The 13,339-nt window shown below is 48.6% G+C and overlaps 1 protein-coding gene across 1 annotated transcript in view; it reads left to right on the forward strand.

Annotated features, from left to right (window-relative positions):
* Catsperd (cation channel sperm associated auxiliary subunit delta) overlaps positions 1 to 13,339 on the forward strand; it is a 36,283-nt gene that overhangs the window by 10,146 nt on the left and 12,798 nt on the right. Inside the window, exons 5-8 of the mRNA XM_042055275.1 lie at positions 214 to 278; positions 3,956 to 4,069; positions 8,927 to 9,011; positions 12,606 to 13,264. Coding sequence (XP_041911209.1) covers positions 214 to 278; positions 3,956 to 4,069; positions 8,927 to 9,011; positions 12,606 to 13,264 — 923 coding nt within the window. The remainder of the gene's footprint in view (positions 1 to 213; positions 279 to 3,955; positions 4,070 to 8,926; positions 9,012 to 12,605; positions 13,265 to 13,339) is intronic.

Consider the following 13,339-nt stretch of genomic DNA (forward strand, 5'->3'; position numbering starts at 1 on the left):
CAGCTGCCTATGGCTCCACTTCCAGGGAACAATGTCCTCTCCTGCCCACTTCAGGCACCTACACTGTGCACACACAGACAGGCACACACACGCACACACGCACGCACACACACACGGGCACGCACACACACACGCACACAGGCACGCGCACACACACGCACACACACATACATATATTTACAATGTAACTATTTTAACTTATCTTCCTTTCAGGTGTAAACTCTCCTGTCTCACATATTAGTGGCGACAGTTGTTGTTTTAGTAACCAATTTTGCCTGGTAAGTTGGAATCTTTCATTTAAATAGAACATTCGACTCTAAGTGCAAATACTTAGAAATGACCTAGGAACCTACAAGTAGACGTAGCCATAGGTGGTGTCACTTACTCATACTCAGAGGAAGGCTGGACCATGAGGTAACCTCCCTTGGGATCAACCAGTCAACCAGGCTGAAAGTGCATCTTCCTTTATTGTTGTGTGTTGGCATGCTTTCTTGGTTTTTGAGGGTCTCATATAACCCAGGCCAAATATGACTTTGAGACTGACTAATCTTGGCAAACAGTGAGAACCTAAAAAAAAAATTAAACATATAAAAGAAAAAACAAACCAACAAAACAAAAACCATGAGCAAAGACCAGCCAAGTGTTTCAATGCGTAAAGGTGCCACCCAAGACAGACGCCTGAGCTGGGTTTCCAGAAACCACATCAAGGTGGGAGAAGGGAATCACCTCCACAGAGTTGCCTCCAACCTCCACAATGTACACACACGAGAGAGAGAAAGAGAGAGAGAGAGAGAGAGAGAGAGAGAGCAGGCAAACAGGCCTGATCACAGCCACCATAGCAGTGAAGCTAGCATTAGAGACTCCTGAGGGCAGTTCATACTGGGTGGAAACCGTGGGAAGGAGTACAGTCAAGTGCATGGGGCAGCTCAGCACGGGATGTAGTCAGAAATGATGATCCCGAGGTCATGTTGAGAGCACTGGGCAGGCGAAGCAACTGATTTTATTTGAACCTTACAAAGTCTGGCATCAGCCTAGAGAAGAGGCAAACGTAGCTGCCAACGTGGTGTGCCATACTGTGGGACAGCCCTTTGGAACACTGTGAATATGTATTGCTCTCATTGGTTAATAAAGAACAAACTGGCATTAGCGAGACAGCCAAACTAAGGATTCTGGGAAGAAGAAGGGTAGAGTCAGAGACGTCTCCAGGAGACACTGGGATCAAGACAAGACGAGCCATGTGGCAATACATAGATTAATAGAAACGGGTTAATTTAAGTTGTAAGAGCTAGTTAGTAATGAGCCTCCATGCATTTATATTTAATAAGCCTCAGTGTGGTTATTTGGGAATTAGCAGGCAGGACAGAAACTTCTGCCAACAGTAAGACAAGGGTTTTGATGTTCTGACACCCTTTCCTTGCCGGTGAGTTTCTCACAAGGTGGGTTTTCAGGGAGGGCCCTTCCTGAGTACCCATCCCACTATATCAGGACATAAACCCTTGTGTCCCATGGCTCAAAATTTCTCCCTTTCTGAGGAGTGCCACAGTCCTGTGACATACTGCCTGTGGTGATTCAGCCCAGGGGCGAGCTGAGAGGTCCCAGACCGTGCTACAGCTGCAGAGGCTGAAACTGCGGGGAGCTCACAACACACCTAACGCTATTTCTTATAACTCACTGCTGGATTTTACCTTTAAAATTTTTAGACTGTGGCTTACTTGGGAGGGGAGATCACTGAATCCCCCAAAAGCAAATCATGGAGAAAGCTTGTAAGCAAGGCCCAGTGAAACCCCTGAACCAGAGCATGGCCCCAGGAGAATAAACAGCGGGACAGGACGGGAATGCGTGTGGGGATTATGTGAGAGCCAACTGCGTGAGGGTCTCTGAGCTGATGCAGGCAGTTTGGGTTAACCAGGACCCAGACACAGTCTGCCAGTGTGGCAGCGGACAGTGGGGGATGGGGAAGTGATGCTATCCTGACGGACACTTGAATCCGGGATTCCTGAGGAATGCTGACTCTAAGTTTCTGTTTATCTGGTAGGAATCTGCCCTGGTGTGGGCCTGGGCCGCCATCTTAGGCCACTGTTAATAGCATTGTCATTTGTGGGGTGGGGGGACACCTACTCTGTGACCTATGCTGAGGAAGCTATTGTCCAGAAATGTCCATCTCCACAGAACTGTCCTTCATTCAGCCCGCTGATAGGTACACTCGGCCTCCTGGAGATCACCCGTCTCTGTAACTTCATTGTTTCAAGAATATGTCATAGTTTGTAGGCGGACTTTTCTTTCCTGCCTGCCAGTTCCAAATAACCGACCCAGAGACTTCATATTAATTCTATAAATGCTCGGCAATGGCTCAAGCTTGTGACTGTTGGGTCTATGAGTGTTCCCATACGAGGCCACCGGTCACAGGTGAGATCAACAAGTGCGCCAGCGTGTGCGAGGTCATTCACCTGCAGGGAGTGGTGCAGACCCTGGGGGAGTTCCTGGGACGGTGAGGTCACCTGAAACGAGGCTGGTTAAGCATCAGCTGTGCCTGCACGCTCCTCAGAGGCTGAGGTTTTATCTTTGGGCACAAGCGTGAGCAAACCCGGACATGACCCAGAAGAGGGGGCCTAGGACTTGTTCTTGGGACACTGTGGCGCCCCCCTCGACCCTGAATGTAATCGGTTGATAAATAGCGCTTTGTTGGAAGAGATGCCTGTTTGTCCCTCTCAGAGAACTGAACCCTAAATTCAGGTGTAAAAGCGGGAGAGTTTAACCCCTTCAGTTACTAGCTAACTCTTACAACTTAAATTAACCCATTTATATCCAGCTACACCGCCATGTGGCGGTACAGCTTCACATCCTGCACCTCCTGTTTCCTCTCTGTGGCTGGTGACTCCTGACTCCGCCCCTCTTCCCGGAGCCCTTAGTCTGGTTTGCCCTCCTAACCTTATCCTATCCAGCTTTGGGCCAGTCGGCTTCTTTATTTAACCAATCACAGTGACATATACTCACAGAGGGTAGAGGAATATACCACAGCAGTTACTGTCCTATTGCTGGCATGAGATACCACGGCCAAGGCATTTACAGAAGAGTTTGTTGAGGTTCACACGTTCAGAGGGTGAGTCCAAGACCGTCAGGGTGGGAGCATCACGGTGGGCAGGCATGGTGCTGGAGGCGCAGGTGAGAGCTCACGTCCTTATCTGCTGGCAGGAGAGGGAGGGAGAGGGAGGGAGGAAGAGAAAAAGAGAGAAAGCTAACCGTGCCTGCTGTGGCCTCAAAGCCCACCCCATGCCATACCTCTGCCACAAAGACCATACCTCCTGACCCTTCCCAAACAGGTCTGACAATTGGGGACCAAGTGTTGAGACAGATGAACCTGGGGGGCATTGAATGTGAGCCTTGCAGCTCTCATCTGCATCAGAGACTCGCTCAGTTCTGGGTGGGCGTAGGTCCTACACCTCTCTAAGTGCTGAGTAATTTGGTTGTTTCTCCTTTTGACTGTTAAAAGCAACACTGTGCCCAGCACTCTGCCTAGTCACGTGACCCCAATAGCTAAATAGGGTGCGTAGGGTAACCCAAGTGGTGAGATCGCAGCTCTGCCTCAGTCATGTGACCACACTAGCCATGGGGCGCATACGGTAACCCAGGTGGTGAGACCGCGTCTCTGTGGGGTGTGGGAGCGGAAGACCCCTGTGAGTCCTTGTGTATAGGTTCCCATGTAAGCTCAAAGTTGTCCCGTTTTTGGATTGGATGCCTGAGGATAGGTCAGTGGAAGTCATCCTCAGGTATAGCCAAGGATGACATAGAATTCCTGGCCTTCTACTTCCCAAGCTTCAAGATGTGGGTATATGCCAGCAAGTGGGTTTCTGTGGTGCTAGGGATAGAAGCCGGGGCCTCCTGCACTCTTGGCAGGCCCTCCAACCAATGAGCATTGAGCATTCTTGTGACGTCTTCCGTGTGTTCCTTTCCCCAGGAATTAGCAAATAGTATTTTTGTGTATTTCCGTGGCGGCTCGCTGCCTAGGACCAGAATATACTTCTCTGACAATGGAGGATTCTCCTTCCAGGACCTGAACAGTGACGTTCTGGTAAGTGGCTGGAGAAAGGGAGTCAAAAGCCTGAAGTGGAGGTGGCTCTGGGGAGGCCCCACCCTCCTGGTTCAGTGGGTGATTAATGCTGAGGACAATGAGGGTCACCTGCTTCGGCACTGTGGCCATAGTCAGTGGCTCCTGTAAGCGACCCCCAAGTCACACTCCTGCAGGCCATCCCGATGGGACTCAGTGGGTCACCTGGCGCAGCCTAGAGTCACCTGGGAAGAAGCCGCCACTGAGAAAACGCTCTGCCAGATGAGTCTATGAGGCGTTTCCCTGAGTGACGGTTGATGCTATAGAGGGAGAAGGTCTCTGCGCTCTGGCCAACGCGGGCTTCCGCCATGGCCTGGGCATCAGCTCCTGCCCTGAGCTCATCTGGTGATGGGGCGTGTTGGGGAATACCCAGTGAGATAAGTCCTCCCCTCTCCTGGGCTGCTTTCGGTCATGCTGTTCACCAGAGCAGCGAGACCCAGACTGAGGAAGTCACCTAAGCCAGAAGTGTGAAGCATGTGAAGGCCTCGACCTTTCTGTGAGAGGTTGCTGTGATTTGAGTTGTGACGTGTTCCCCAAGGTCTTGTTTGGTTTTACTCTTTGGGGACCCGCCACCAAGCTCTCAAATAAATACATAGAGACATATTCTTACTTATGAATGCCCAATCTTAGCTGGGTTGTTTCTAGCTCGCTTTTCTAACTCAACCTATCCCCTTTCTCTTTAACTCCATTTCGCCTCTGGGCTTTTACCTTTCTTTAAGTGTCTTTCTTTCTTTCTTTCTTTCTTTCTTTCTTTCTTTCTTTCTTTCTTTCTTTCTTACTCTGTGTCTGTGTCAATGTGGCTATGTGTGGCTGTGTATGGTTGTGTGTGGCTGTGTGTGGCTCTGTGTGGCTCTGTGTGGCTGTGTGATTGTGTGTGGCTGTGTGGCTGTGTGGCTCTGTGTGGCTGTGTGGCTGTGTGGCTGTGTGTGGCTGTGTGATTGTGTGTGGCTGTGTGTAACTGTGTGGCTGTGTGGTTTTGTGTAACTGTGTGGCTGTGTGGCTATGTGGTTGTGTGTGGCTGTGTGGCTATGTGGTTGTGTGTGGCTGTGTGGTTGTGTGTGACTGTGTGGCTGTGTGTAACTGTGACCGTGTGGTTGTATGTGGCTGTGTATGGCTGTGTGGCTGTGTGTAGCTGTGTTTAACTGTGGCTGTGTGCGGCTGTGTGGTTGTGTGTAGCTGTAACTGTGTGGCTGTGTGGTTGTGTGTGTCTCTGTGTAACTGTGTGGCAGTGTGTAATTGTGTGGCTGTGTGTGGCTCTGTGTAACTGTGGCTGTGTGTAGCTGTGTGTAACTGTGTGGCTGTGTGTAGCTGTGTGTAACTGTGTGGCTGTGTGTAGCTGTGTGTAACTGTGTGGCTGTGTATAGCTGTGTGTAACTGTGTAACTGTGTGGCTTTCCCCTGGTGTTTTCCTCCCAAATGTTGATTGGAGATGGACAGGGGTTGGCACATGGTCGGGATAGGGAGTGGTCAGTAAAGTCCCATAGGAGGGAACGGAGATGATAGAGTAAGGGGCCAAGCAGGTTATCAGGGAGGAGTGAGGGTTTAAGTGAGAGACGGGGTTTAGAACTGACTGCCCATACATGAGTCCTGTAATTGAACGACAGTGGAGGAATGGTGTCTAGCAACAGAGAGGTTTGGGGTATTCCAGACTTGGAGGTCTACCTGGTAGGTTGGCAGAGGAACCAGTAGGGTGGGTGTCTAGGAGGAGGAGAGGAGCCGCTGGCAAGTCTGGGGTCGGGCAAATGGGGGGAGCAAAAAGAGAAGCTTCTTTGGCTAAAAGATCCCTTCCCAGTAAGGGCGCAGGACAGGTTGGCACCACGGAAAAGGAGTGAATGAGAGGAACACCCTGAATGCAATTGAGAGGTGGGTAAGGCAGGGAAGATGAGAAGGGGAGATGGGTCCCCAAAATTCTCTCAGGACACAGTATGTGGCACCAGTGTCCAAGAGGATAGGAGATAGATCGCCAGATCGCCCTGATACTGTGATTTCTACCTGGGGCTCCCTGTCAGAGCTGACAGGGTCGGGGTCAAGAGAGCCCTGGTCTGTCCAGTCATCCACAGCCAGGCCCAGAAGGCCTGGCTAGAAGGTGGTCTATATCTGACGCGCCACGAGGTACCACGGGAGCAATCAGCTGCTGACTAGTGTTCCTCTCGATGGCACTTTAGAGATAGCTGAGGGGCCCCATGGGGATCAGGGAAGGCCCCAGGCCCGCTGACCTTCCTGACTACATTAGAAGCAGGGGTCCTTGAGCCCCAGAGGCTGTTGCTGAGGCCAGTTGGATAGCCTTGACCAGCAATTTGATATTTTTGTGATGTGGGAGGGTATTCTGTTTGAGTTGATTTCATTGGTTAATAAAGAAAACTGGCCTGGCCCATTTGAGTGGCCGGCCCTTAGGTGGGTGGGAGTAGACAGAACAGAATGCTGGGAAGGGAAGTTAATAAATCGCCATGCCTCTGCTCTCTGGGCCAGACACGATGAAGCTCCGGCCCCAAGATGGACATACGCTAGAATCTTACCGGTAAGGCACCACTTCGTGGTGCTACATAGATTATTAGATATGGGTTTAATCCAGATGTGAGTAAGAGGCTAAAACAAATGGGCCAGGACAGTGTTTAAAAGAATACAGTTTCCGTGTAATTATTTCGGGTTTTAAGCTAGCTGTGCGGGAGCCAGGCAGCCGGGGAGCGGGGCGGCGGGAACATGGCCTCAGCCCCTCACTACATTTTTGCTTAGACTTTCTCATTTCTCCCATGGTACACACCTTAAAGGCCCAGTGCTATGACTTCTGCCTGGCAGGGTTAGGAGCCCTCTCTGCAAACACTCTGGGGAAAGCTCTGAGAAAGGAATAGCTCACAAGGAGCTGCCCTCCAGGTTTCAGGGTCTAGATTAGTGTAGTATAAGAGGGTCTCTGTGGGGCATTCTAGGAACTGAGATGGATTTTCCTTCTGTCCTCAACTATTTCCTGAAGTTTTTTCACAGTTTACTGATTTAAAGGCAGCCTTACAGAGACCCAACCAAAAGGCAGGCTGTAACCTGATTCTCTAGCTAGAGTGCCCCTGGGGTATTTTTATCCCATTGGGAGTCATGGTTGGGGACCACCTCTGCCCCGACTGGGTTGGAGGTCGCGGTTGGGGACCGCCTCTGCCCCACCTGTGTTGAATTCGTTTGATGGACCTCATCTGCCTGCTCTCAAACTCCCTGCATTACAGTAGATTGTTAGCTAAAATCGTGTGTGTGTGTGTGTGTGTGTGTGTGTGAAACTATAGGATTGGGTGGTAATCCTATTGGAATTTTTTTTTACAAAAGCAGTAGAGTTAGATGTATAAGAACCCAGTTTTTTTTTTATTTGAGAGGGTTCTGCCAGTGAGAAAGGAAAATGTACCTTAACCAGCTACCTCTCCAAAGGGAGACCTGTAGCCAGATTGATGGGGGGGGGGGGGCAGGGCGGGGTTCCACAGCAGTGGGAGGACAAGTAACAGGAGGGGTAAAGTGGGTGCAAGAGTTGGGCGACTGGACCGGCCCGTTGCTGGAAAGGAAGAAGGGGCTGGAGAAGCATAAGCAGGTAGATGCTGAGGAAGAAGTGGTGGGGGTTCATCAGTGGGGATGTAAATTAGTGGAGGATTCTTCCTGTTCAGGGCTCACAGCTAGAAGGACAGGAGACGGGAGCAGGAAGCGCAGCAGAGAGAGAGAAGGCTCTACCTCCCCTTCCTCTGGCAGGATTAGGGAGGGTCTGTAAACACTGGAATATGAAGAGCCCTTAGCCACTTTGAGTTGTTATCTAGGGGATATTTGGTCGATTTTTTTAGTACAAAGGTGAATGAGTTTAGAAACCTTTAAAAATGGCATTAAGCATAGGGGTTTTAGGTTTCCTAAAAAACATCTTTGAGGAGTGGGTGGGCTTATTTGTTTTCTCGGACGTGGGCTTGTTTCTCATGAGTGAGGCAGAAAAAAAGAAAAAAATGCAATGGCTTTCTATCAGCGAGGAGTGAACGACAATGGCTCAAGCCATTTAGTGGCTCGTTCAGCCAACTAAACGGGGGGCTGGGGCAGGAAGCCTGAAGGTCCAAAGGGTCCAAGGCGAAAAAGGTGCAAGCCTCCCAGTGAAGGTGGAAGCTAAGGGACCATGCCCGAAGAGCACCTCGGTCTGAGGCGAGAAAGGCTTCAGACATGGGGAACCAAGCCGGTGATAAGGGGCCAGCCGTACCCCCGAAGACCATGGCTGGGGTAGTACCCCTATTTCCAAGAACACCAGAAGGGTGCCTGACACTCAACAGTCACTCCCACGGGTTCAGGGAAGCATTTTCGCAGACTGGGAGGAGGGGAAACTCATAAAGTATAAAAAAAATAAAGCAATAAACAAAGAAAACCAGCCTACAAGCCACAATCCCAGACGATCTTAGACAACAATGAGGACACTAAGAGAGACTTACATCAGATCTATCTACATGGAAAGTAGAAAGTAGAAAAAGACAAGATCTCCTGAGTAAATTGGGAGCATGGGTGACCTTGGGGGAGGGCTGAAGTGGAGAGGGGAGAGGCAAGGAGGGGAGCAGAGAAAATGTAGAGCTCAATAAATACCAATTTTTAAAGAAAATGTGGGGCTGAAGAAGCAGGGAGATATGATCCACAGAACTGGGTTTGTAGTGTAACTAGCTGTCACACCCTGTCCCGCAGAAGAACAGCTTTTGTCCTGGAGGCAGATTTGCTGTCCTGAGCTCTGCAAATGATGTCGATTATATCAGGGCTAAATGTCTCAAATGATAAATGTGTTTATAATCACCCCCAAATTTCTTTCACACACACCATTTGTTTGTTCCCACAGCAAAGGTTTTCGGGAGTATTAGGAGGCATATTCTACCTCCATTCCATGTCTCAGGTGGGGATACTAGTGGTTAAAGGAAAGATTGGTGAGTACAGCATAGTGTCGTGGACGTAGTGTGTGGATGGGACCCTCAGAGACTTGGGAGCAGAGCTGGGGGTGGGGGACATGGCAAGTCACGGGTTAGCTCTTGGGATTTTTAGTTTGTTTATTACTTTCTTAGTTTGAGATAGGGCCTCACATAGCCAAGATTGTCTTGAATTTCTCACCCTCCTGTGTCTGTCTCCCAAATGATGGGAGGACATGGCCCGCTGGGCAGGTAGTCTGAGATACACTGATCTTTCCATTCGTCTGCCCATTTGGGAACCGCTATGCATCAGTCAATCTGCCAGCTAACCAGCTAACCATCCATCCACATACCCACCTACCCACCAGTTCATCCATCAACCATCCATCTACCCACCCACCTATTAACCAACCCACTTATCCACCCATTTACCCATGTATCTCCCAACCAATCAAAAATCCATATACCTACCCACCTAGACATCATCCCTCCATCAGCCCATTCATTCACCCACCAGCCACCCACCCAGACATCATCCCTCCATCCACCCATTCATTTACCCACCCATCCATCTACCCAGACATCATCCCTCCATCCACCCATTCATTCACCCACCCATCCATCTACCCAGACATCATCCCTCCATCCACCCATTCATTCACCCACCCATCCATCTACCCAGACATCATCCCTCCATCCACCCATTCATTCACCCAACATCCATCTACCCAGACATCATCCCTCCATCCACCCATTCATTCACCCAACAATCCATCTACCCAGGACATCATCCCTCCATCCACCCATTCATTCACCCAACATCCATCTACCCAGACATCATCCCTCCATCCACCCAATCATTCACCCAACATCCATCTACCCACCTATCATAGTTAGGGTTTCTTTTTTTTTTTTTTTTTTTTTTTTTTTTTTTTTTTTGGTTTTTCGAGACAGGGTCATAGTTAGGGTTTCTATTGCTGTAAAGAGACACCATGACCATGGCAACTTTTATAAAGGGAAACATTTAATTAGGGATGGTTCACAATTTCAGAGGTTTACTCCATTATTGTCATGGTGGGAGGCATGGAAGCATGCAGACAGACATGGTGCTAGAGAAGGACCTGAGAGTTCTACAACTTAATCTGCAGTCAGCTGAAGTTAATTGTGAACAGCCAGGCAGGCCTGAGCTTCTGAGACCTCAAAGCCCACCCTCTAGTGTCACAGTGCCTTCAACAAGGCCACTCCCACTCCAACAAGGCCACACCTCCTAACAGTGCCACTCCCTATGGACCTATGTGGACCTTTTTTTTAAAAAAATGATTTATTATTTTTACTTTATTTCATGTGCATTGGTATTTTGCCTGCATGTTATGTCTGTATGGGAGGCAGATTCCCCTGGAGGTGGAGCTGTGAGCTACCTTATGGGAATTGAACACAGGACTTCTGAAAAGAATAGCCAGCCCTCTTATCTACTAAGCCAAGTCTCCAGCCCTATATAGGGGACATTTTTATTCAAACCACCACACCACCCACCTATACACCCATCTACGGATCCATCTATCCATTCGTTCATACACCCATTCATCCATCCTTCCATCTCTCCACCCACCCACCCATCCACCCTCATTGGGGGTCCTATGCAGGTCTTCATTGCTAATCCATACCCCTGGCCAAAGCAGAAAATTAAAGGTGATTTTCTGCCCCCCCCAACTCTCTACCTAATACTTTTTTAAATTGATATTTATTGAGCTCTACATTTTTCTCTGCTGCCCTCCCTGCCTCTCCTCTCCGCCCTTAAACCCTGCCCCAAGGTCCCCATGCTCCCAATTTACTCAGGAGATTTTGTCTTTTTCTACTTTCTACTTCCCATGTAGATTAGATCTATGTAAGTCTCTCTTAGTGTCCTCATTGTTGTCTAAGATCTCTGGGAGTGTGGTTTGTAGGCTGGCTTTCTTTGTTTTATGTTTAAAAAACCACCTATGAGTGAGTACATGTGATAATTGTCTTTCTGTGTCTGGGTTACCTCACTCAAAATAATGTTTTCTAGCTCCATCCATTTTCCTGCAAAATTCAAGCTGTTGTTTTTTTTTCTGCTGTGTAGTACTCCATTGTGTAAATTTACCACATTTTTCTTAACCATTCTTCAATTGAGGTGCATTTGGGTTGTTTCCAGGTTGTGGCTATGACAAACAAAGCTGCGATGAACATAGTTGATCACATGTCCTTGTGGCACGATTGAGCATCCTTTGGATATATACCCAAAAGTGGTATTATTGGGTCTTGAGGAAGGTTGTTTCCTAATTTTCTGAGAAATTGCCACACTGACATCCAAAGGGGTTGTACCAGCTTGCATTCCCACCAACAATGCAGAATGTTCCCTTTGTCCCTACAACCTCTCCAGCATGAGTTATCATCAGTGTATTTTTGATCTGGCCATCTTTACAGGTGTAAGATGGAATCTCAGAGTTGCTTTTGATTGCATTTCTCTGATGACTAAGGATGTTAAACATTTCCTTAAGTGTCTTTCAGCCATTTTAGATTCTCTGTCTGAGAGTTCTCTGTTTAGGTCTGTGCTCCATTTTTTTTAATTGGATCATGTGATCTATTGGTGTCCAATTTCTTGAGTTCTTTGTATATTTTGGAGATCAGACCTCTGTCTGATGTGGGGTTAGTGAAGATCTTTCCCATTCTGTAGGCTGTCGTTTTGTCTTGTTGACCATGTCCTTTGCTTTACAGAAGCTTTTCAGTTTCAGGAGGTCCCATTTATTAATTGTTTTTCTCAGTGTCTGTGCTGCTGGGATTCTATTTAGGAAGTGGTTCAATGTGTTCAAGTGTACTTCCCACTTTCTCTTCTATAAGGTTCAGTGTGGCTACCCTTATGTTGAGGTCTTTGGTCCATTTGCGACTTGAGTTTTATGCATGGTGATAGATATGGGTCTATTTTCATTCTTCTACATGTTGATATCTAGTTATGCCAGCACCACTTGTTAAATTTTTTATCTCAGTTTTCAAGTCCTGAACAGTTTCTTTTATATGTTTGAGTTCTTTTTCTCGGTTTTCTTTAAGTGATTTGCTGATATCTTCCCATTTGTTGTTTGTTTTTTCCTCCATTTCTTTAAGGGAATTTCTCATTTCATCTTTAAGAATTTCAAACATTCCCTTGAGGTTGCTTTTTAGATCATTTTCTTCTGGTTTATCCATATTTGGTTGTTCAGGTCTTGCTGTTGTAGTATCTTTAGGTTTTACTGAGTGTTTGTGTTGCTCTCTGTGGTGTAGCGTGTGATCTTACCTTTTCTACTCTTCTTTTCCTCTAATAGGGTGTGGTTGGGGCTGTCTGAGATTCTGTTGAAGAGTCTTCTAAGTGCCAGTGAATCCAAAGCTCAGATGGTTGTTCCTCGTGGTACAGTCAGTGTCACAGTTCTAGTTACCCTGTTGCTTACTCCTGTTCCTGGATATAGCTCAGTGCTCCTGTGATTTGCTCGGCTCCCTTGGAGTTTGCTGTCTCAGGCTTACTTTGGCCTAGGCTGCTGGCTTCCTCCACATGGTTGCTCACGGCAGTTGGGCAACCCCTAGGACTTCCCTCCACAGGGGTGCTCACGGGTGTTGCACCCTTAGGACTCCCTCCACAGGGGTGCTCATGGCGGTCAGCACCCTTGACCCATTACTGGGGCAGCTCCATGAGGAAAGCTGAATTGGGGCCGGAGCGATTTGGACTTGCAGCTCAGCTCTCTGTAGTCAGCTCAGCATGGTGCTGCATGTCTGCACGCCTTGAAGAGGCAGTCGGACTCCTGCTGCAAGGCCTGGAGCAGCAGGCTGCCCATACCAGAACAGGGATGCTCAGTCCGTCTTTCTCATGCTTTGTGATTCTGACATCCCGAGCCCCCAGGCTTCTGTATCCCAGATACTGGGCACAGTCAGCCAAGTGCTCAGTGCGTAAGCGTGAGGACAGAGTTCATCTGCCAGAACCCACATACAATGCCATCAGGATGGCTTGCTCTGGAATGCCAGAACATGGGGACGTGGAGGCAGGAGGATCCCCAGGGCCTGTGGGCATCAGCCTGGTCATGCCAGTGAGAGACTCTGCCTCAGCAAAGAACAAAGGCATTGGAACAAGACATGATGTCTCACACATCCGTGGACACAAGGCCCAGCCTGATCTGTGTGGTAAGAGCCTGCCTGTTCCTGGCACCCGCGTACCGCTCGCTAGCCCACGGGATCTGTACTTTCTGTCCAGTTCTGCACATATGACAGATACTTCACATAGAAATTTACATGTGAATTAAAATAGCTTATGTCTGTGATGTGACTTCAGCAGGCCCACGTCCTCTGCACGCCAGTGGGAGCGCCGT

Source organism: Arvicola amphibius, chromosome 1 (assembly GCF_903992535.2).
Source record: "Arvicola amphibius chromosome 1, mArvAmp1.2, whole genome shotgun sequence".
NCBI lineage: Eukaryota > Metazoa > Chordata > Mammalia > Rodentia > Cricetidae > Arvicola > Arvicola amphibius.